General features: G+C 35.3%; 1 protein-coding gene across 1 annotated transcript in view; it reads right to left on the minus strand.

Annotated features, from left to right (window-relative positions):
- LOC123533838 (beta-ureidopropionase-like) overlaps window positions 1–22,101 on the minus strand; it is a 42,964-nt gene that overhangs the window by 19,059 nt on the left and 1,804 nt on the right. Inside the window, exons 2-12 of the mRNA XM_053520178.1 lie at window positions 21,234–21,405; window positions 20,067–20,154; window positions 18,537–18,631; window positions 16,038–16,122; window positions 14,443–14,519; window positions 13,228–13,282; window positions 11,356–11,470; window positions 6,572–6,653; window positions 5,864–5,906; window positions 5,490–5,516; window positions 3,415–3,455 (exon numbers count right to left, since the gene is read on the minus strand). Coding sequence (XP_053376153.1) covers window positions 3,415–3,455; window positions 5,490–5,516; window positions 5,864–5,906; window positions 6,572–6,653; window positions 11,356–11,470; window positions 13,228–13,282; window positions 14,443–14,519; window positions 16,038–16,122; window positions 18,537–18,631; window positions 20,067–20,154; window positions 21,234–21,405 — 880 coding nt within the window. The remainder of the gene's footprint in view (window positions 1–3,414; window positions 3,456–5,489; window positions 5,517–5,863; window positions 5,907–6,571; window positions 6,654–11,355; window positions 11,471–13,227; window positions 13,283–14,442; window positions 14,520–16,037; window positions 16,123–18,536; window positions 18,632–20,066; window positions 20,155–21,233; window positions 21,406–22,101) is intronic.

Raw genomic sequence — 22,101 nt, forward strand, 5'->3', positions numbered from 1 at the left:
CAATACTGTTTCCCTTTACCCTTGACTTTATGGCAAGCCAATTGTCCAATAATTACGTGAACCCTAGTTCAAGGTCGAAAAACTAGGATTAACAATCGATAAACTAGGTTTTTCGAACGTAAAACTAGGTTTTTCGAATACTAACTTATATTTTCGAGCGAAAACATAGGATAACGCCGTGAACCATAGTTCACGCTCGTAAATATAGGTTCACGATTGTAAACCCCAGTTCACGGTCGTAAACATAGGTTCACGTTCGTAAACTATGGTTTATGAGCGTGAACCGGGGTTTACGAGCGTAAACATAGGATAACGATCGTAAACATAGGATAACGACCGAAACTCATAGTTCAATCGAGAAACCTAGTTTGATATCAAACGTAAACCATGGTTTACGGTCCATATATTAGGATTACAGAATCAACAATGAATTTCGGGCGTGAACATGGGTTTACAGCCATGAACCTATGTTTACGACCGTGAACCATAGTTTACGTCTCTGAACCTATATTTTCAAGCGTGAACCTATGTTTACGAATGTGAACTTGGGTTTACAAGCGCGAACTTAGGTTTACGTTCGATAAACCAGGTTTTTCAAACGTAAAACCAGGTTTTTCAAATACTAACCTATTTTTTCGAGCGAAAACATAGGATATCGTCGTAAACCATAGTTCACGCTCGTAAACATAGGTTCACGTTCGTAAACCCAAGTTTACGGTCATAAACATAGGATAACGACCGAAATTCATAGTTCAATCGAGAAACCTAGTTTTTATCGAACGTAAACCTGGGTTCATGAGCGTAAACTATGGTTTACGCCCGGTATCTGATGTTTTCACTCGAAAATATAGGTAAGTGTTTGAAAAACCTAGTTTTACGTTCGAAAAACCTAGTCTATCGATCGTTAATCCTAGTTTTTCGACCGTGAACCGGGGTTCACGTAATTATTGGACAATTGGCTTGCCATAGACATGAACCTATATTTACATGCGTGAACGTAGGTTTACGGCCGTGAACCTATGTTTATGAGCGTGAAACTAGATTTCTCGAACAAAACTATGATTTTCGGCCGTGAACCCAGGTTCATGGTCGTAAACCTAGGTTCACGCTCGCAAACTTAGGATAACGACTGAAATTCATTGTTCAATCGAGAAACCTAGTTTATCGAACGTAAACTTGGGTTCACGAGCCTTAACTATGGTTTACGCCCGGTATCTGATGTTTTCGCTTGAAAATATAGGTTAGTATTTGAAAAACCTAGTTTTACGTTCGAAAAACCTAGTTTATCGATCGTTTATCCTAGGTTTTCGACCGTGAACCAGGGTTCACGTAATTATTGGACAATTGGCTTGCCATATGATTTTAGCTCTTGAAAACTGAACATCTTTACTCATGGTACATGACTGAAAAATTGCCAGTCTGACTGATGGGTACTGGTTTTAAAAAATACAGCACAATTTCTTTTTACATTTTGTTGATCTGGTGTGTTAACATTGAAAGGTAAAACTCTCAGCCCCTTATACACTACACCATCTCATAAAATTTGTGATTTTGTGTAAGGAACTTGTTGAGTAGTAGAATTGATTGGCTGATAATGACATAAGGCAAGTTTGTTTACAAATTGTATGAAATTGTGCAATAAAATGTATTTGCAAATTTGTGCACAAAATAAGAACTGAAAATGAAAAGCTCCAGATATGGTTCTAGAAACATTTAGAGATGTTTTTATCAGAATTTTGACTGGTCTTTTGCAACTTTGGGTGGGTGGCCTTGACTGGAAATTAATGGAATGAAATTTAAATGGTTCTGACCTTGAAAAAAAGTTTCGGAAGTTAGATCTTGATGATTAAGGAAACAATTTGCCAAATGAACATTATGATGGGCTGGATAGTGCTTTATCTTATAATGTTGCCTAAAACTCTTTAGGTATAGACTTACCTTCTAAAATAATTATATATTCTATTTTATATATCTGAATTTGGCTGAAAAATGTATATATTTCTAGATAATTTTAAGATTCTGGAAATATAAAAGTTGAAGGAAAAATCCATTTTCACTCTGTTATTATAATATAAACAATGTCCTCTTAAGACAGATGAATGTGCCAAAATGATATTATTTTACAGTTTTACAACATCTACTGGAAGCATCTTTTCTCTCCATAGTTCAATGTAAGAATGCTTCTTACACCATGTAGGAAGAGGTCTGGGTTCAAGTCCCAGTGGAGAGTATCTTGCTTAAAAATATGACGTAGACTGGGCAAAAAAATTACTGCTTCAGCAGAAAGTTATTGAATGAAAATGTGGAATCTATTCTTTTATCTGTTTATTTGTTGTTCAGATTATCACATATAACTAAAGCTATCTCTTACTCAGATTTACTCAAACAAATTAAAGAATTCATTACACATTTTTAACTGCAAATGTGCGACAGTTATGTACATAAATTTGCGACTTCACATAAAAACCTGAATTATTTCCTCAATAATTCTTAATGAATGTTTATAATAAAGCAAGTTTTTTTATTGTCCTTTGCTGGCCTTACTGTGATATATTTAGTGTCAAGGTACAAGAATTATGAGTAACAAGGGTCTTTTTTACTGGAAATTTCATTAATCATACCTAAAGGCTACTGTACATATTTCCTACATTCAGGTGACCGTTTAAGGCAGGTAACTCTGCATTACAGTTACCATGGGTTAAGTTTGAACTATCATCATAGGTGGATAGTCCATCCTGCATTGCCCTTTCTTAAAATTATTCATTAAAACACCTACTGCTCAGAAATTACAATACAGAATCACAACGAACTTGCTCTGTTGGTATCATACTGACGTGTACATTAGAGCTATCTAAAACTGAACCAAAAAGTACAGTGTACCAGCCATTTAATTGGAAAATACTCTTTATACAAAGGTAATTTAGTTTAATTTAATAAGTATAATAGTTCCAAACATCATACATAGACATCATCCAAAATAGCAGAACCTGTTCTGTTATTTGTTTTTATTTTGGTTTGTTTCACGTTTAAAAGTTAGAAAGAGATAAGTTTTGCTCAGGCATTTTTTCCCATTATTGTATTACCAGTACTAGTCTGGCTACCGACTATATAATCTTTTTTTTTAAGAAAAAATAATTCTGTTATATATTCTGACTTCATCAGTCTTGGCTCTGATTATCTATTAAGCATAAATTCCAAAATGAGGATTCACTTAAGTAAAGGTAACCAAAGCCACTGCATAAACTTAAAGACTTGTCAGTTGCAATGGCTGTCTTCTTTAGGTTACACATAACTATTACATGAAACAAGGATTTTTTCAACTTAAGGGTGAACTATTAAAAAGACATCTAAAATAAGAATAATTTCATGCACTGATTTTTACCAAATAAATAAATCTAAAAGAACCAGGCTTACCGGAGTTCTGCTGCCATCTGGAGCTGCTACATAACTGGAGCCTGAAATATCAAACACAAAACATTGTACACTGAAACGCCACTTGCTTGGCACACAGGGTGATCCAACCAATTTAGGCTGGTTTCTGACCATTTCCCTTCGTATGGGCTGCTTGAAATTCTGAATACCTAAAGCATTCTGCTCATTCCTTGCAACTTCTGAGAGATTAGTGAACCCCCCTTAACTGAACAGCCTTGGCAAAAAGCTTTTAGTCTGATCTAGAGATGTATCCAGATATGAGGGATTTAGCATTTTGTCAACAGTGCAACTTTTCTATCGCAACTATAAACTGTACTTTTCTTTAGGGTATTTCTTTTTATATCATTTATTTTTAACTTAATGCATTTATGAAAAAGAAAATTCATAAACTATTATTTCAAAATTGATTTAATTGTTTTACAGATATTACCGACAATCACAAACACGACAGTTCAAGCACAAAATGTCACTGTTTATTAACCCTTACCCTGCTAAATTTCTATAATGAACTGGTCCATCATTCAATTTGGACAGTACCATTAACTGTTAAAAGGGATGCTTATCAAAAATATACTGACTGAATGGCAAACAGTGCAGATCATGATCTACACTGGTCCCAAAAACAGAGTCAAGCATGATAAGGGTTTAAGACCAGAGATATGATCCATAGAGATGTGTGAACATTGGGGTATTTAAAAGACATACACACAAATGGACAGTCCAATTTCCAGATGTCCCAGTTCATTTATGGGCATAAGTTTGATTATTTACCGATAAACAATGCAAAATAGATGACAATATACAAACCCATAAAACACATGTATATTATTGGCTGATCAATAACTTCTGTAATAACCAATCTCAATTACATTAATTTAGCAAATTCAACTGTTTTTCACATGTTTCTGCCATAAATTTTCAATTTGAAGGTCACATGCTGTCTAGCAAGCTTTTCGCATCCAATTTTCAAGCGTAAAAAATATTATGACAAGTTTGCAGGGGTACTTTGATAATAATTTTATAGCATTATTTTTTATAAAAGTCATCTGGTATCCGAAATTAAGGGGTGTACGTTTTTTAGGGGTCAAATATATAAGAGAATATTCGGGACCAGACGGAACGTTCGGTTTGCAGAGGGATCTGGTTTTGAGGGGTACTGGTTTGGAGGGGTCCTACTGTATAGTGTAGGACAAAAACCCTCTCTCAATCTCTGTTTGTATTTTGTTTGATACTGTCTACAGCATTTCAGATACATAATCATATATAGTCAGTATAGTCCAGAATTTCTAGTAAGTTCATGCAGGCTTATTCTGGAAACTGCAACTATCCTTGATGTAATACCATCACCTAGTCATTGGATAAGCATTCTGGAAGAAAAATTTGGTTATCTTGGTAGAACCACTTATTTTCTCCTAGCTGTTCGGATGGCTTCTCCACATTTATACAGAATTTAATCCTCTCTAAGCTCAACTCAAGGTAGTTTGGGGCAGGACATCTGAGTAAGAGACAGGAGATCTAAGCATGAGGTAGGAACTCAAACAAAGGGACAGATCAGAATGAGGGACCAGGAGATCTGAGTTACGGCATAAGACAAGATTAAGGCTAAGTGATCCGAGTGAGCGCAGGACATCTAAATCTGGGACAGGGGGCGTCTGCATGAGGGGCAGGAGTTCAAAGTGCAGGACATGAGATCTGAGCGAGAGAAAGAAGATCTGGATAAAATAAAATCTGACCAAGGGAAAGGAGAACTCTAGAGGGAGAGGACTGAGGGACACAAGATCAGAGTGGGGGCTGGACATCTGAGTGAGAGGCAGGAGCTCTGACTGATAGAGAGAAGATTTGGGTAAGATAAGAATGTCTGAGTAATGGAGAATTGCATGCATGAGGGAGGAGATCTGAGTGTGGGTCAGGAGATCAAAGTGAGGGACAAGAGATCAGAAAGAGTGGCAGGATATCTGAGTGACTGGCAGAAGATTTTAAGTAAAGTAGCCCTAGAGCAGTCAGGTTCTGAGATAGGTTGTTGAGCAGATGAAGAGATAATCATTAAATATACTCACCATAGAAATGTCCAAAATCCTTGTGAGCTGTAAATGAGAAAAAAAAATCAATCTAATCAAAAATGCTTTAATTAAAATCAGATTTTATTCTAAACCAATGCCCTTATTCTTTCTGTATCCCATACTTCAATGTGTTCATAACAATCAGTCAAAAATATCATTATATGAGCATCTTGGATGTTTTTACAACTTCCTGCATAAACAGAAGTGTAACACTGGTTTTAACGGGGAATAATTGCAGAGTATGATATTCAGTTTGCAGTTCTATTAGTACAAAAATGGTAAATTATGACAACCATATGACAAGTCTTTTGCTTGTTGATAATCCAAACAATTGGAACTATTTTTTATCTAGACAGAGTAAGCTCCTTTACCTGGTTTACCATCAGCAGATGAGAATTCATTGGGAAACACTTCCTGAAATAATGAAAAAAAAAATCAACACTTTCAAATACGCTGGGTCTTTATTCTCATTTACTTGTGAGATAATCGCTAAATTTTACAATAAAATGTTCAGACCTGGCAACAAGCAGGCTGGAAGCAGACAACTAATTTTAGAAATAGATTTGGAAAGACTGAATAGTCTCCCTTGAAGACTCAAGCTACTGAAAGCTGGAGGACCATGGTGATAAACTATGTAGATACCAGCAAGCACTCAGGGATTGTTTCAGGTTATTTCTGAGTATTTTTCCACTAAACAAATAAGGAGTGGTGCCTATATCTATTATTTTGGGATATAGCTCAGTTTCAGGACAAACTGAAATAAGCAAGAACTGTCTAATGAAAGTGTGTTAGCAGATTTGAGACTCTTCCACATAATTCTAGCTATATGGCTTCCTCGCTGGAAAGACTTTGATGCAAACAGAATTCAAGCATATGGTGGTGACAGACACGTGATCATGCACAAAGGTTTGAAAACTGAGTTTGGAGGCCAGTCTACAACTGCAATCTTGTCATTGGTCAATTTCAAAATGGTGCACAGAAACAACCAATCAGATAATGAAGCTTTGAGACTGGTCTTCTTCATCGTATCCTAATTCAGCAACTGTAACCAAAAGTCTATTTCATACTAAAATACTTACTGATCCGACTCTATTGATGGCACAGGTGAAATAGCTGTTGGCAATAGCGGCATTCCTAGCTTCTATGGGCCACATAGGTTCACTACAAAATACAAGAACAAAATACATGACTATATACTGTATTATACAGTATGATGATAAAAGTTTGAAAAATTATTCCATCATCAACCTTTTTCCTACAGGGTTAGAAACCCTCATCACATGTTCCTAGAGTATTTCTAAATATTTTGGTTTCATAAGAAATACTTCAACAATTTTTAAAAATGCTAAAAATTTTATAGTTTGCAGAAGGGTTAATAAAAAAGTTCTATTTAAATTCTTTCTCCTAGTATATATCTGAGACTGATATGACAACATAAAGTACTGTGAAATCATAAAATTTTGATAGCATAAAATTGTGTGGTTCCAACAGAATTTCAAGTTGAATATTATTTCATAGGTTTATGAACAAGCGGGTTATGATGGCCCTATATCGCTCACCTGAGTACCATTGCTTTCACCAAAAACATAAAGAAAAAATTCTTACAAGGTACAGATATGTCAAAATACACCTAAAAATTGGAGGTACCATCCATGTTGTACCACAGAAAAGTGGTCTCAGTTTTTCCCTACGGTCAATAATAAAAAAGTTACTAAATAAGCTATTTATAGTAACATAAAAGGGAAGTAATAAAAAAAATATTGTAAGCAAAACAAAAGAAGGATCTGCCAAATAAAAACAAGAGCACTGCAATGCAACGCAAATGCAGAGCAATATTCACATAAAACAAAGTCATATGACCTTTGATAGTGTGACCTTGACATTGAGTTTAGTCATCCAAAACATGCGCTCTGCACATCCTTTCAATGAGTGAACATTTGTGTCAGGTTTCTCTGAAATCCATCAAGGGGTTCAAAAGGTAACAGAGCGGAAGGGAAATTGCTAACCAACACACAGGCAGACAGACGGACATCGAGTCGATAACAAAATATGTCCCTGCGGGCGTATAAAAAGGAATCGAGATCTTATGGTGATACAAGTTGTATGCAAGTTTGGTTAAAATCAAATCATAAATGAAGCTGCTTTTGTGCAGACAAGGTCAAAATAGCCAATTTTGGCCCTTTCAGGGACCACAACTCTGGAACCCATTGTGGGATCTGGCCGTTTCAAGAAAGGAACCAAGATCTTTTGGTGACACAAGTTTTGTGCAAGTTTGATTAAATTCAAATCATAAATGAAGCTGCTATTGTGCAGACAAGGTCAAAATAGCGTATTCCGGCCCTATCAGGGGCCATAACTCTGGAACCCATTATGGGATCTGGCCGGTTCAAGAAAGGAACCAAGATCTTATGGTGACACAAGTTTTGTGCAAGTTTAGTTAAAATCAAATCATAAATGAAGCTGCTATTGTGCAGACAAGGTCAAAATAGCTAATTTTGACCCCTTCAGGGGCCATAACTCTGGAACCCATAAAGGAATCTGGCCAGTTCCAGAAAGGAACCAAGATCTTATGGTGATACAAGTTGTCTGCAAGTTTGGTAAAAATTAAATCATAAATAAAGCTGCTATTGTGCAGACAAGCTCCAAATAGCTAATTTTGGGTCTTTCAGGGGCCATCACTCTGGAACCCATAATGGAATCTGGCCAGTTCCAAAAAGGAACCAAGATCTTATGGTGATACAAGTTGTCTGCAAGTTTGGTAAAAATCAAATCATAAATAAAGCTGCTATTGTGCAGACAAGCTCAAAATAGCTAATTTTGGGTCTTTCAGGGGCCAGAACTCTGGAACCCATAATGGAATCTGGCCAGTTCCAGAAAGGAACCAAGATCTTATGGTGATACAAGTTGTGTGCAAGTTTTATGAAAATCAAATCATAAGTAAAGCTGCTATTTTGCAGACAAGCTCAAAATAGCTAATTTTGGCCCTTTCAGGGGCCATAACTCTGGAACCCATAATGGGATCTGGCCAGTTCAAGAAAGGAACCGAGATCTTATGGTGATACAAGTTGTGTGCAAGTTTGGTTAAAATAAAATCATAAATGAAACCGCTATCGTGCAGACAAGAAATTGTTGACGGACACGCACGGACGGACGACGGACGAAGGGCGATCACAAAAAAAAAACAAGAGTGCCAGACTGTCACAAAATACGCCTGTCATCGAACTTGGCCTAATTCAAGGGCAATAATCAAAGAGTGCCTGGGGCGATTTTGGTGGTTATCAAACTTGGCAGAGATATTATGCCCACAAACATTGTCAGCATGTTTGGTGAAGATCGGATGAAAACTGTTCGACTTAGAGAGCGGACAAGGCTAAATTCGCAGCCCTTTTTAGTAATTATAAATTCAAGGGCCAAAATCCAAGAGTGCCTGGGGCGATTTGGGTGGTTATCAAACTTGGCCAAGATATTATGCCCACAAACATTTTTAGCAAGTTTGGTGAAGATCGGATGAAAACTGTTTGACTTAGAGAGCAGACAAGGGTAAATTTGCAGTTTTTCCAGTAATTCAAGGACATAATCCGAGAGTGCCTGGTGCGATTTGGCTGGATATTGAACTTGGCCGAGATATTATGCCCACAAACATTGTCAGCAAGTTTGGTGAAGATCAGATGAAAACTGTTCGACTTAGAGAGCGGACAGGGCTAAATTCGCAGCTTTTTTTAGTAATTATAAATTCAAGGGCCAAATCCAAGAGTGCCTGGGGCGATTTGGGTGGTTATCAAACTTGGCCAAAATATTATGCCCACAAACATTTTTAGCAAGTTTGGTGAAGATCGGATGAAAACTGTTTGACTTAGAGAGCAGACAAGGGTAAATTTGCAGTTTTTCCAGTAATTCAAGGATATAATCCGAGAGTGCCTGGAGCGATTTGGCTGGATATTGAACTTGGCCGAGATATTATGCCCACAAACATTGTCAGCAAGTTTGCTGAAGATCGGATGAAAACTGTTCGACATAGAGAGCGGACATGCTTTGGAAGCCGACCGACCGTCCAACCACCACCTGCCGCGGGTGTTCACATAATACGCCCTGCTTTTCCAGAGACAGGCGTATAAAAAAGGTTAGGACAGATTTCCAAGAAGGACAGCAAAGACAGCCAGAGCCATGCATCGCAAAGAAGACCCACAACAAAAAGAAACTGTAATGGCAAAATCATACATGTGATCTCCCGCGCGGGAGGGTCAAAATCCCGATTTTTTCACCTTGCCTCCCGTCTCCCGACCAAAACCATATTTCTCCCGCTTTTCAAAAAAAAAAAATAAAACAAAAATCAGTATTATGATGTGGTTGATAATTACCGAGGAGTGCCAAACATGTTTACACGGTAAATCAAAGTGTCACCGACTGTTGTGTATTATACATGTTTGACACACATGTAGCTGGAGGAAAGAGTTGTTTTTCACAGGTGAATTACTAATTGTTTATTTTGATAAGGGATTAGACAAGCAGGGCCTTTTCCACCTGTCTCACGGGGCCGAATATCGGCCCTTTCTCAGTGCCAATTAGGCTCCATATTTTACCAATTTGAAGCAAAAAACTCCAAGTCTTTAGAAATAATTCCCAACTGAAATGAATTTTGATTATTCAAAGAAAAGTTTTATTCGGTAATAAAATCACATAAATATTTGTTGGAAAAACCAACCCATTACTATTTTTAGAACAGGAGTGTCCGTGTTATTTCCCCTTATTCAGTTACGCCATTTTCTTCCAATGTTTACAAAATTAATTTGCTGCTAAAATCGTACTTATTTCATTGAAATTGGATGAAAACACACACTCATTTATTTGAAAACATCAATCTACATTATTTTGGTAAGGGTAAATACATGTTGATGCATTTCTGTTTTCTATTTTTCATGTCAAAATCATCAGTATTTTTATACGAAAGTGGGTGGGGTAAGGAATTTACATAATTTATGAGTTGTGTTCAGACCAATTTAGAGCTTCGTTTTTTTTTCAGTCCTCGAGTAGAATAATGTTAATGCATGTTCACCACCATTTCAGACCTAAATTGAGACTTTGTTTCTACAGATTTAATCTGTTAAGAAAATTTAAAGTTAGAACAAGAGGGAGCTTATGTAAGACAGCATGCTCGACTTTTCTCAGTGATTGACTCTGATTTAAAGCTTTGCCAGTAAAAGGGGCAATTAAAGCTTTGTGAGTAAAAGGGGCATAATAGTCAATAGCTTTGAATGTAACAGAGATATTAGACATTATATAAAACTTTAACAAAAAGATGTAAGTTAAAAAGTGGCATAACTCTGTCAAAATTCAAATCAAGAGGTATGAGGATTGTTTCTTCTGTTATAGACTTATATACGTTATTGTGTGGCCAAAAATGTTGGATTTTGTCTCTAAGTTATGTGTCCGTGCGCTTAATTTATGTCGATAAAAAACCTCCAGTTTTGAGACCCCAACTCCAGCTGAAAAATGGCAAACCTCCAGTTTTGGGATTCTGAACTTATCACATGTATGGCAAAATATAGCATATGGTTCGCTTTAAAAATTCAACAACAAGTACATTTTATTTTTATGCAAGATGTAATAATGTAGATGGGGTAGAAAAAAGAAAGGTGAGGAGGCGTTGTTGTGGGGAGTGACATAAAAGCAAGGATGACTATACAACAGTGTAAGTCATGTTAAAAAAATACAGCATCCCTAGAACCACAGCTGTCTAAGCATGTAGATAAAGCAAAACAAACAGGCAAGCAGAACGGAAGAACAAACAAAGGAACTCAAAGGAGCATTAGTCAGGAAATATGGTATCCAAAATGTTACTTTCCTAAAATAATGATTTACAAACCTGAGTGCACCTACTGTGGCGGATGGATTAAACACGATTTCAGCACCATTCACACCATACATCAACCAGTTGGGTGGATGATGCCGACCATAACATATGTTGATAGCTATTTTTCCTGTAAGAAAACTGAAAATTATGGCATGGCAAGTATACTATTTCCCTGAATTGATAATACAGCATGCATTTTCATACCTGTATAATTATGCCTATATGCAAAATTCAATTCTTTGTTTTAGTAAAAGTTTGAGGAGACACAATGTAGAACACTATATGCTTTCACACAATTTAACCATACACTTTCAATATAAACCCATTCATGTAAAGCTCAGTATGTCAAGTTAAGGCATAAACTTTTTATTTCCACATTTCAATGGTTTAAATGAAGGTACTTTATTTCATCATCTGACAAATTCTGAAATTGGTAACTAATCGGAAAGTTGCTAAATGATCTATTGATCATTTAAAATATCTGAAATTTTCAGCTTTTTGTTTTCAAGAGAATCAAGAAATTAATTTTTTCATCTTCCTGAAATATGATCAAACCCAAGATATGAGATTTTCTAAGAACAGTGACAATCTCAATTTTTCAAATGTGTAGATTTACATGTTTTAAGAAACTTACTTAAATTTACTGGTCAAATTTTAGCAGATGCTTATCATTATTATGCATAGAGATTTATTACACATATGCATACACACATGTAGGTGTTCAACACATATGCTGATTTTGACCTTGACCCCACTAACCCGATATGCGATTGAAATCTTGACTTTTTTTCTAGTTTTCTTTCAATACATCAATCCAACTAAAGCTATTTCTTTCTATTTGTAGTAATGGTTACCTTTACCTTAATTCCTATGATCCTAAATGCAAGCCAAACCTTGTTCTTACTATAAGCTAACTTTAGGCTAAGTTTCATTATAATATCTCAACTTAAGCTTTCAGACAACATGAACAAGAGGGTCAATGACCCTAAAGCACTCACCTGTACAAGGCTTCAAGTGCATTTGTATGAGGAAGAAGATTTTCAAAGTTTCTTATATAAAAGCCTATAGTAAGTACATGACACACACACAGGGGCATGGCCATTTTTGACCTTAAAGTAATAATTTAGACAATTATGCTAGAGAGTCACACCCTTATATCACATGCCAAATATCAAAGCTCTAGTGAAAAAGATTTTTAAAGTCTGATAGCTGAAAACCTATTTCTAACCAAAAAGACCCATACCCTGGTATGTTTAATGAACCGAAACTATTTGAACAACTTTGAAAGAGGGCTACCTAGAGATCATTTGTGTCAAGTTTCATCAAAATCCATTCAGCAGTTTTGGAGGAGATGTTGTTTAAAGAAATTATTGATGAAAAGTGACTACGCACTCTGGTGACCATGTTTTTTGACAAATCAGAATAATTTGAACAATCTTGGTAGAGGGTCACACAAGGACCATTTGCGTAAAATTATTTTAAAATAGGGCAACACAAGAAGATTTTTAAAGTTTCCTCTTTGTGCTTAGGTGAGCTAAACACTTTATTCTGCCTATCTATCCACCCACCTGCACAACATCTCCCATCTAATAACCAGGCCCCATATTCACAAAACAATATTCAGTCTCAACAGAGTTTGAGATTGAAATTTTAACTGCAAACTTTACTAGAATTTCTCGATTAAATTCTGGTTGTACTGAATAGACACCTGAAAATAGTCATTAACTTAACATTTAATTTTAAACATGCATTTTAGAAGTAAACAACAAATAAAGTTTCATTTTCAAACTCAGCTGAGGCTGAAATTGTTTAGTGAACAAGGGGCCAGGTTTTCAGGTTTTCAATTTTGAAAACCCTCGTCAATAAAACATTATAACAACTTACCAAACTGAGTTTGGAATACTTTATGTCCTGTGTTACCTTCGATATAGTAAGTTGACTGAAATATAGATGGAAAGGCAATGTTGTTTGCTGTTAGGTCTTCTTAAGTATTTTAAGGTGTTAAAAGAATTTTTTCAAAATAAAACTGGCTAAAAGTTAAGAATGTTACAAACATAACAATTTTCATCAAAATCATAACAGCTGCTTTGTTTCCATGGCAAAATAAAACTCATGGTAGATTTAATACATTTTCATACATTCATTTGAGTTGTATTTTCTTCTCAGAAAAAAATCCACTTTTTCCAACTACACTGAAAGAAACCACAAGAAATTAATACAATCCAAAGGGTTTTTGCTAAATACATTTTTTTCAGCGGTGCATATATGACATAATAAACAAAAGATACAGCTACCTCCATGGAAAGCCATTTTCTTAACTTTCAAACTGCCTATCTATTTCAACAGTAATTCACATTTTTTTCTTCTTTCAGCATTATGAATGGCTGAACAAAGGCTTTCATATAAAATCAGTTCATGGCATGTTGCACAAACCTGATGCCTCAGTTAACAAATTACTGGAAGGTAACAAAATCTTTGCATGACAAAAAGATAACTTTGTAGAGTTTTAAATACAAATTGGAATTATTTTTATTTATGCATCCAACATAAAATTTTGTATTAGTGCAAACAAGGGAAAAAGAAAGAAAGTTGAAATGATTTTTCATATTTTCAACTGGAAGTTATGATATCAAGTAATGCATAAGTATAACATGACAATACATGTAATGTTATTAAAAGGTAAAGCAATGACGAAGAATACCAAGGCAGAACCTCTACTGTACAGGGACTCTAGAAAATGCTTCTGTGAAAAGCTTTTGATTTCCTTCTTTATTTCATAGTGTAGCTAAATCTCCATAGAGATCAATTTGTTTCTAATGGAAAAACATGTATAATCTCTTTTTGTTTTGTTTTATTTTCATTTAACATCACACCAGCACAATTATTGGTCATATAGTGACTTTCAAGCTTTTCAAGGCGGAAAAAGACTCCCAGGTGCCCTTCTATATGCCCGCTGGATGGCTTCCTCATATGAAAGAATTCTAAACCTCAAGTGAGGTTTCAAACCCACGCTAATAATCAAAGTCAGTGACCTTAACCGCTCAACCAAGGAGACCCCTATGTACAATATCAGCTAGAAACCATTCAAAACAAACAAACCTCATTGAAATCTCCAACTCTTGGAATATGATTTTTTCTAGACTTTCCTAGCACTGCTCCAGTACTTGATATGACCACTGAAAAACAAAGGGTCAAATCTGATAAACCACAGGCATGTTACTTTAGATCAACAGTTACAGACTGAGTAAATCTTTGTTTTACCTCCTTTTTAGCTCGACTTTTCGAAGAAAAAGTAGAGCTATTGTACTCGCCCCGGCTTCGGTTAAAGTTTTTGATAAAGTCAAATATCTCTGTTACTATCAAAGCTATTGACTTGAAACTTAAAATACTTATTTAACATCAAAGCCTACACCAGGAGAAATAATGCCCATAACTCTGATTTGAATTTTGACAGAATTATGTCCCTTTTTAACTTAGAATTTTTGGTTAAAGGTAATGATAAAGTCAAATATCTCTGTTACTATCAAAGCTATTGACTTGAAACTTAAAATACTTATTTAACATCAAAGCCTACACCAGGAGAAACAATGCCCATAACTCTGATTTGAATTTTGACAGAATTATGTCCCTTTTTAACTTAGAATTTTTGGTTAAAGGTAATGATAAAGTCAAATATCTCTGTTACTATCAATGCTATTGACTTGAAACTTAAAATACTTATTTAACATCAAAGCCTACACCAGGAGAAACAATCCCCATAACTCTGATTTGAATTTTGACAGAATTATGTCCCTTTTTAACTTAGAATTTTTTGTTAAAATTATTGATAAAGTCAAATATCTCTGTTACTATTAAAGCATTTGACTTGAAACTTAAAGTAGTTATTTACTATCAAATTCTACACCAGGAGACACAATTCCCATAACTCTGATTTAAATTTTGACAGAATTATGCCCCTTTTTAACTTAGAATTTTTGGTTAAAGTTTTTGATAAAGTCAAATATCTCTGTTACTATCAAAGCTTTTGACTTGAAACTTAAAATACTTGTTTACCATCAAAGTATACACCAGGAGAAACAATTCCCATAACTCTGATTTGAATTTTGACAGAATTATGCCCCTTTTTAACTTAGAATTTTTTGTTAAATTTTTTGATAAAGTCAAATATCTCTGTTACTATTAAAGCTTTTGACTTGAAACTCAAACTAGTTATTTACTATCAAAGTCTTAACCAGGAGACACAATTCCCATAATTCTGATTTGAATTTTGACAGAGTTATGTCCCTTTTAAACTTGGATTTTTTTTTACTGGCAAAGCTCTAATTCAGAGTCAAGCACTGAGAAAAGTCGAGCGCACTGTCTTACAGACAGCTCTTGTTTTCAAGTATTTCTCATCAAAATAAACCAAACAACCTCTTCCAAACAAAAATATCTTGCATGTCAATAGTCTTGTGAGTCTGACATTAGCAGTTTAAAGGGAGACAAATCCATACTAGAATTGTACTATTGTACACATATTAATTATCTGAATAACACCAAACAACATTCTTCCTAACCCAAATGTATTGGGCTTTGATATGCATATAGTTATGTGAGCAGTTTGTCTAAATCATCTATTTAAAGCATTTAAGAGGAATTTAGGACTCCTCTATACAGATGAAAGTTATCCTTAAATAAGAATAGAAGTACAATACCTGCCGTGTTCCACAGAACTTCACCATGGGTATCATCTCGTTCCAAGATCGGAGAAACTATAACCATGTTATATTTCTTGGCAAGCTGTGAAATACAATTTGTTTCAAAACTGAGATAGAACAAAACTAACAGACTTCAAGTATTATCAAACATCATATTGTTTTGTTTTTTTATCAGGTTTAGTTACAAGATACAGTTTAGGTTATATGGCCACCTTTCCAGCTTTTGATGGTGTACGACCCCAGGTGCCTCTCCAGGTACTGTTTCAAGCATAGGCAACCTGGCTAGAACCACCAACCTTCTGTAAGCCAGTAACTTCTCTACACCCTAAGCAAAGTTTCTAACTCACACTGGTACGGGCAATTAAGCAAATTTTAAATGCAAATCACAAGATAACACTTTCCTCTTTCAAAACCCAACAGTTATCCAAGTAGGTGAAGCATAGGAGTCACAATCATGTGAGGAAGTTAACTGTTACTTGCTGAGAACAGATTTGTACTGATAAGGCAGCAATGAATACTTGTGCACTCATATATGAGATATTGTTCCATATCATAAATTATCTGTATTTTGTCAAATTTGTTTATCAGCCCATAACTGACAACAGGACTAAGTTTCTATCAAGACATTATTAAAAGAAAAATCCGAGAAGCTTGATAATGAAAATTGAAAAAATACTTTCATTACACAAATAACTTGCCAAATTTGAAACAAGAGGGCCATGATGGCCCTATATCGCTCGCCTGATTAAATGGTTGCTATGAAGATTTGCATTTAAGCTTGACCCCGGGGTCATGATTTGAACAAACTTGGTAGAAATCCACTAGGCAATGCTACAGACCAAATATCTAAGCTCTAGGCCTTCTAGTTTATTTCTAGACATTTTTTGGAAGATTTTCCTATGTACAATCAAGTAACCCCTGGGGCGGGGCCAGTTTGATGCCGGAGGTCATGATTTGAACAAATTTTGTAGAGGTCCTCTAGGCAATGATACAAGTCAAATATCTAAGCTCTAGGCCTTCTTGTTTATTTTAAGAAATTGTTTGAAGATTTTCCAATGTACAATTAAGTTACCTCTGGGGCGGGGTCAATTTTACCCCGGGGGTCATGATTTGAACAAAGTTTGTAGAAGTCTACTAGGCAATGTTACAAATCAAATATCTAAGATCTAGGCCTTCTGGTTTATTTTTAGCAAATTTATCAAGATTTCCCTATGTACAATCAAGTAACCCCTGGGGCTGGGTCAATTTGACCCTGGGAGGGTCAAGATTTGAACAAATTTTGTAGAGGTCCATTAGGCAATGCTACATGTCAAATATCTAAGCTCTAGGCCTTCTGGTTTATTTTTAGAAAATTTTGAAGATTTTTCTATGTGCAATCAAGTAACCCCATGGGGCGGGGTCAATTTGACCCCGGAGGTCATGATTTGAACAAATTTTGTAGAAGTCTACTAGGCAATGCTACAGGTCAAATATCTAAGATCTAGGCCTTCTGGTTTATTTTTAGAAATTTTTGGAAGATTTTCCTATGTAAATCAAGTGACCCCTGGGGCGGGGCCAATTTTGACCCTGGGGGTCATGATTTGAACAAATTTTGTAGAGGTCCACTAGGCAATGCTACATGTCAAATATCTAAGCTCTAGGCCTTCTGGTTTATCTTAAGAAAATTTTTGAAGATTTTCCTATGTAAAATCAAGTGACCCCTGGGGCGGGGTCAATTTTGACCCCAGGGGTCATGATTTGAATAAATTTTGTAGAGGTCCACTAGGCAATGCTACATGTCAAATATCTAAGCTCTAGGCCTTCTGGTTTATTTTTTTTAGAAAATTTGAAGATTTTCCTATAGAAATCTATGTAAAATCAAGTGACCCCTGGGGCGGGGTCAATTTTGACCCCGGGATCATGATTTGAACAATTTAGTAGAGGTCCACTAGGCAATGCTACATGTCAAATATCTAAGCTCTAGGGCTTCGGGTTTTTGAAAAGAAGATTTTTTAAGACTTTCCTATATAAAATCATATGACCCCTCGGGCGGGATCAATTTTGATCCCGGGGTCATGATTTGAACAAATTTGGTAGAGGTCCACTAGGCAATGCTTCACATCAAATACCTAAGCTCTAGGGCTTCTGGTTTTTGAGGGGAAGATTTTTAAAGTTTTTCCTTTCAGTTGCCATGTCGTTTAAAGTAAAAGTTTACGGACGACAGATGCCGGAGGGTGAGTGATCACAATAGCTCACCATGAGCCTTTGGCTCAGGTGAGCTAAAATAGGTTATTATAAGTACTTAATTTTTGGCCAAATCAGTGTCTGGCAGAAAGTGGAATTTTGCATGTCAGCATTATTAGTAACTTTCAGTTAAGATAATTTTTCATTTGATGACAGTAAAACAGTGCCTGGCATGGACAATGTTTGTAGTGAAGAGTAAGTGAACATAAGGGAAGAGGCACTTATTCTGTAACATTGATGAAGCCGCACCTGGCAATGATAATATCAACAAACCTCCTGTAACATTTTTGTGGTAGGTCCGTCCTCTGCTGACTCGGCAAACTGACACCAAGGATGCTTCTCCCTCGTACAGAATGCAAACGGCATAGCTGTAATAAACACCATCAATTTAAACAAGAGGGTCATGATGGCCCTTTATCGCTCACCTGAGTTTCCAAGCTTGCTTGAATGATTTTGGGACAGGGTCACATAAGGAAAATATCTGTGAAATTATTTTAAAATTGGGCCAGTAATTTCTAACAAAAAGAAGATTTTTAGTTTCAACTAAATACGTTATATATATGTGGGAAAAAGTGACTATGCCCTCTGGTATCCATGACTTTGGTAAACCAGAATAATTTGAACAAACTTGGTACATGGTCACCAAAGGAACATTTCTGGGTAATTAGAGAAGATTTTTAAAGCTTCTACTACATGCTTATAGCCATAGGAAAAGGGACCATGTCCTCTAACAGACACATTTTTGACAAATCAGATTAGTTTAAACTCTTAGTATTATCTTAAAGTTAAATCTGCAGATTCTCAAAGTTTCTACTATAGCCATATAAGAAAAACCTGCCAAGTCCAATGACAGGCATGTTTTTCAACAAAGTGCAATGACCTGAAGGATTTTATCAGAAAGTGGCACGAAATATTTGTGTGAAAATTATTTAATAATCGGGCCAGCAGTTTCAATGGTGAAAAGTTTTTAAAGTGAAAGACTTAAGTAGAAGGAAACCCAAGAAATATTGGTGTGAAATATTAAATTTGGACCAGCAGTTTCAGTGGAAAATTATTTTTTTTAATTTTCCATATCAAGAAAAAAGCTAGCCCCATTCCAGCAGTTCCAATGGAGTATGTTTTTAAAGTTACAGAAAAAATTATAGCCCCACTCCCTGCCAGAAATGTTTTAAAACAAATCAACATTGCTTGAAGGAATTTGTAGAGATTCACCCAAGGGATATTTGTGTGAAATTACTTTGAACACTGGTTGTGGTTTCCTACATTTTTCCTTCTGGTTGCCATGGCAACCACTTCTGCATGACTGACCTAGATATGAAGGAAGGAATCTGAAAGGGGCCAAAAAAGGAACATTCCTGTGGTGTTTACTTGAAACTGGCTTACTGATAAAGTAGGAGATGCTTTTTTTTAATAAAATGCAGATGACAGATCGACAATGGATGGACATTCAGAACAGATGGATGTATGAATGACAGTCATCTAACAATCAAGATGGAGTTCATTCAACACCAGAATTTGACCACAGTCTCAGCAACCTGTAAAGCACAAGATTAGTAACAGTAACAAGTCAAGAAATTGGTCATATGGCATAAAAAGAATACTGATTTTAAGTAAGTACAATAAAAATCATAAGTATTCATTGGGGACTAATTTTCATTATTTCCTTAATTGTATCAGTCCATGAACTTTAAGCTTTATTCTCATTTATAAACTGAAATTCAGCTCCAAATTAAACAGCCACTCGGGCCAAAATTACATAACCTGTGTTAAATTTTTAAAAACAAATCTATCTACAGTACTTACTCCAAGCTTCCTGTAAGCAAATAATGTTCACCCCACATTTCGCAGCAACAGCTATGATATCTGAGATTCTTTTATGAAGAGATTCTACCTGCAAAGTACAAGTACATTAAATGATATATTGCATTCCTCCAAATTCATCACTTTTCTATCACTTTTCTATTTCTTTAGTAATTATAAACTACAATTCCATCTTTTAATGGAGGAAATTTAATAATCATTACACTGTAACACTACCAGCATTCATGACATATTATTTTTTTGTAAATGTAGGGTTATATGGGTTTTGGCATTCATGAGTGTTTATACTGAAAAAGGAGGAAATCTATTTCAAAACTGAAGTTGTAAGGATTTGATGATTGACTTTGAAAGTAAGTGGTTTCCTATTTCAAAGAAGAACAGTAATACACTTGATTTCATTTTTCGTTTCTTTGTAATTTTAAGTAAATCTTGAGAAGGTTTGGCAAGAAATGCAATCAACGCCTCAAATATATGTTGTTATCTACTATGAAATCAAATCATTTCATGGACATAAAATTTTGAGGTTTTACCAAAACAGCTATTTTGTCAGACCATGTGGATTCTACATTTTATGGATTAAAAGCACAGAAAGTATATCATGCTTTCCAGGGGATTTAATTTTAGTAGAATGACCCATGAAATCCAGGAAAATTAGTACCCCACAAAAAATGCTGATTTCACAGGAGTAGAGGCTCAGGTTTGTCCCAACTGTATATTCTCTTTAAAAAGACTGCTTTGGAGCCTCTTTTACAGTCTGATTTTTCATACAACATTAACGATAAATTGTGTTTCTTTCTGAAATTTATAAAACTTTCTCTAAGGTCATTTTGTCGGAAAAAATGGTAGTGGTGTCTGATGATGAATGTCACAATATTAGTCAAGGCCCCAACTCAGTTCAAACCCTTGGCTCCCACAACACACACGTCCATAATGTTACTAGGCTGACACCTTACTTTGAACTTTAAACAGTTTTTTTTAGCATTTTTTTTTATATTAAATCATGTAATTAACTACAATACATATATGTTATATAAATTATATTCATTAAAAAATAAGCAAAAGGTTAAACCATAAGTTTTAATAATATCTGTATCAGTTCTCACCTAGCAACCTTATTCAAACCAAGTCAGACCTTGATCATTTTCTTACCTGTTCTAGTATAGGGGCAGTTGTGGGCAGTAAAATTTTATTTTGTATAGCTCCAACTCTAACAACCCGCTGAGCCCGCACCTCTTCTCGCTCAGCATCAAACCCAAAACCCTGAATCTCAAAGTCCTTTTCATCAGCTTCTGATACAGCATCTCCAGGGAGCTTCAAAGTTCTGAAAATTAAAATCAAAATATTAAATATTATGTTTGCAGAGAATCATGCTTAAAAAATACAAATGCAGTATAATCTTTTAAAACCACATTTCTTCAAAGCAGAAGAAAGTCATTTTCTTAGTTTCTTTATATAACATATACCGTATTCCCTTATCAACTACCCTGCGGGCATTGCATTTTGAAAAAGGTGGGCATCTATTTAGAACCTAACAAAACGTTGTAATCTTACATTCTTACATACTTATAATGAAGGAGTTTTTCACAATTATAACCTACCATACTCATACATGTGATAAGTTCAGAATCCCAAAACTGGAGGTTTGCCATTTTTCAGCTGGAGATGGATCTCAAAACTGGAGGTTTTTTATTGACATAAATTAAGCGTGCGGACGCAAAACTTAAGAGACAAAATCCAACATTTTGTTATTTTCTATTCTACTTTTAACCTCAAAAACCTAAAAGGATAAAATATATTGTATTTTAACAACTTTTAACAAGTAGCACATTTATTTTCAAGTTTTACTGGTAGACATTAAAATTTATTTACTAATTCAAGGTATCCCCTAGTGAAATTTAGAAAATTTATTTTTCAAGATTTTCTTTCTAGGTGGCTGATTCTTAATAGTCCTTGCAAAAATAGAATAAGTTTACATTCCACTTACCTAGAAGGTTTTCACCACAATTACAACTGATTC

The sequence above is a fragment of the Mercenaria mercenaria genome, chromosome 12, assembly GCF_021730395.1.
Source record: "Mercenaria mercenaria strain notata chromosome 12, MADL_Memer_1, whole genome shotgun sequence".
In the NCBI taxonomy this organism is placed as follows: Eukaryota; Metazoa; Mollusca; class Bivalvia; order Venerida; family Veneridae; genus Mercenaria; species Mercenaria mercenaria.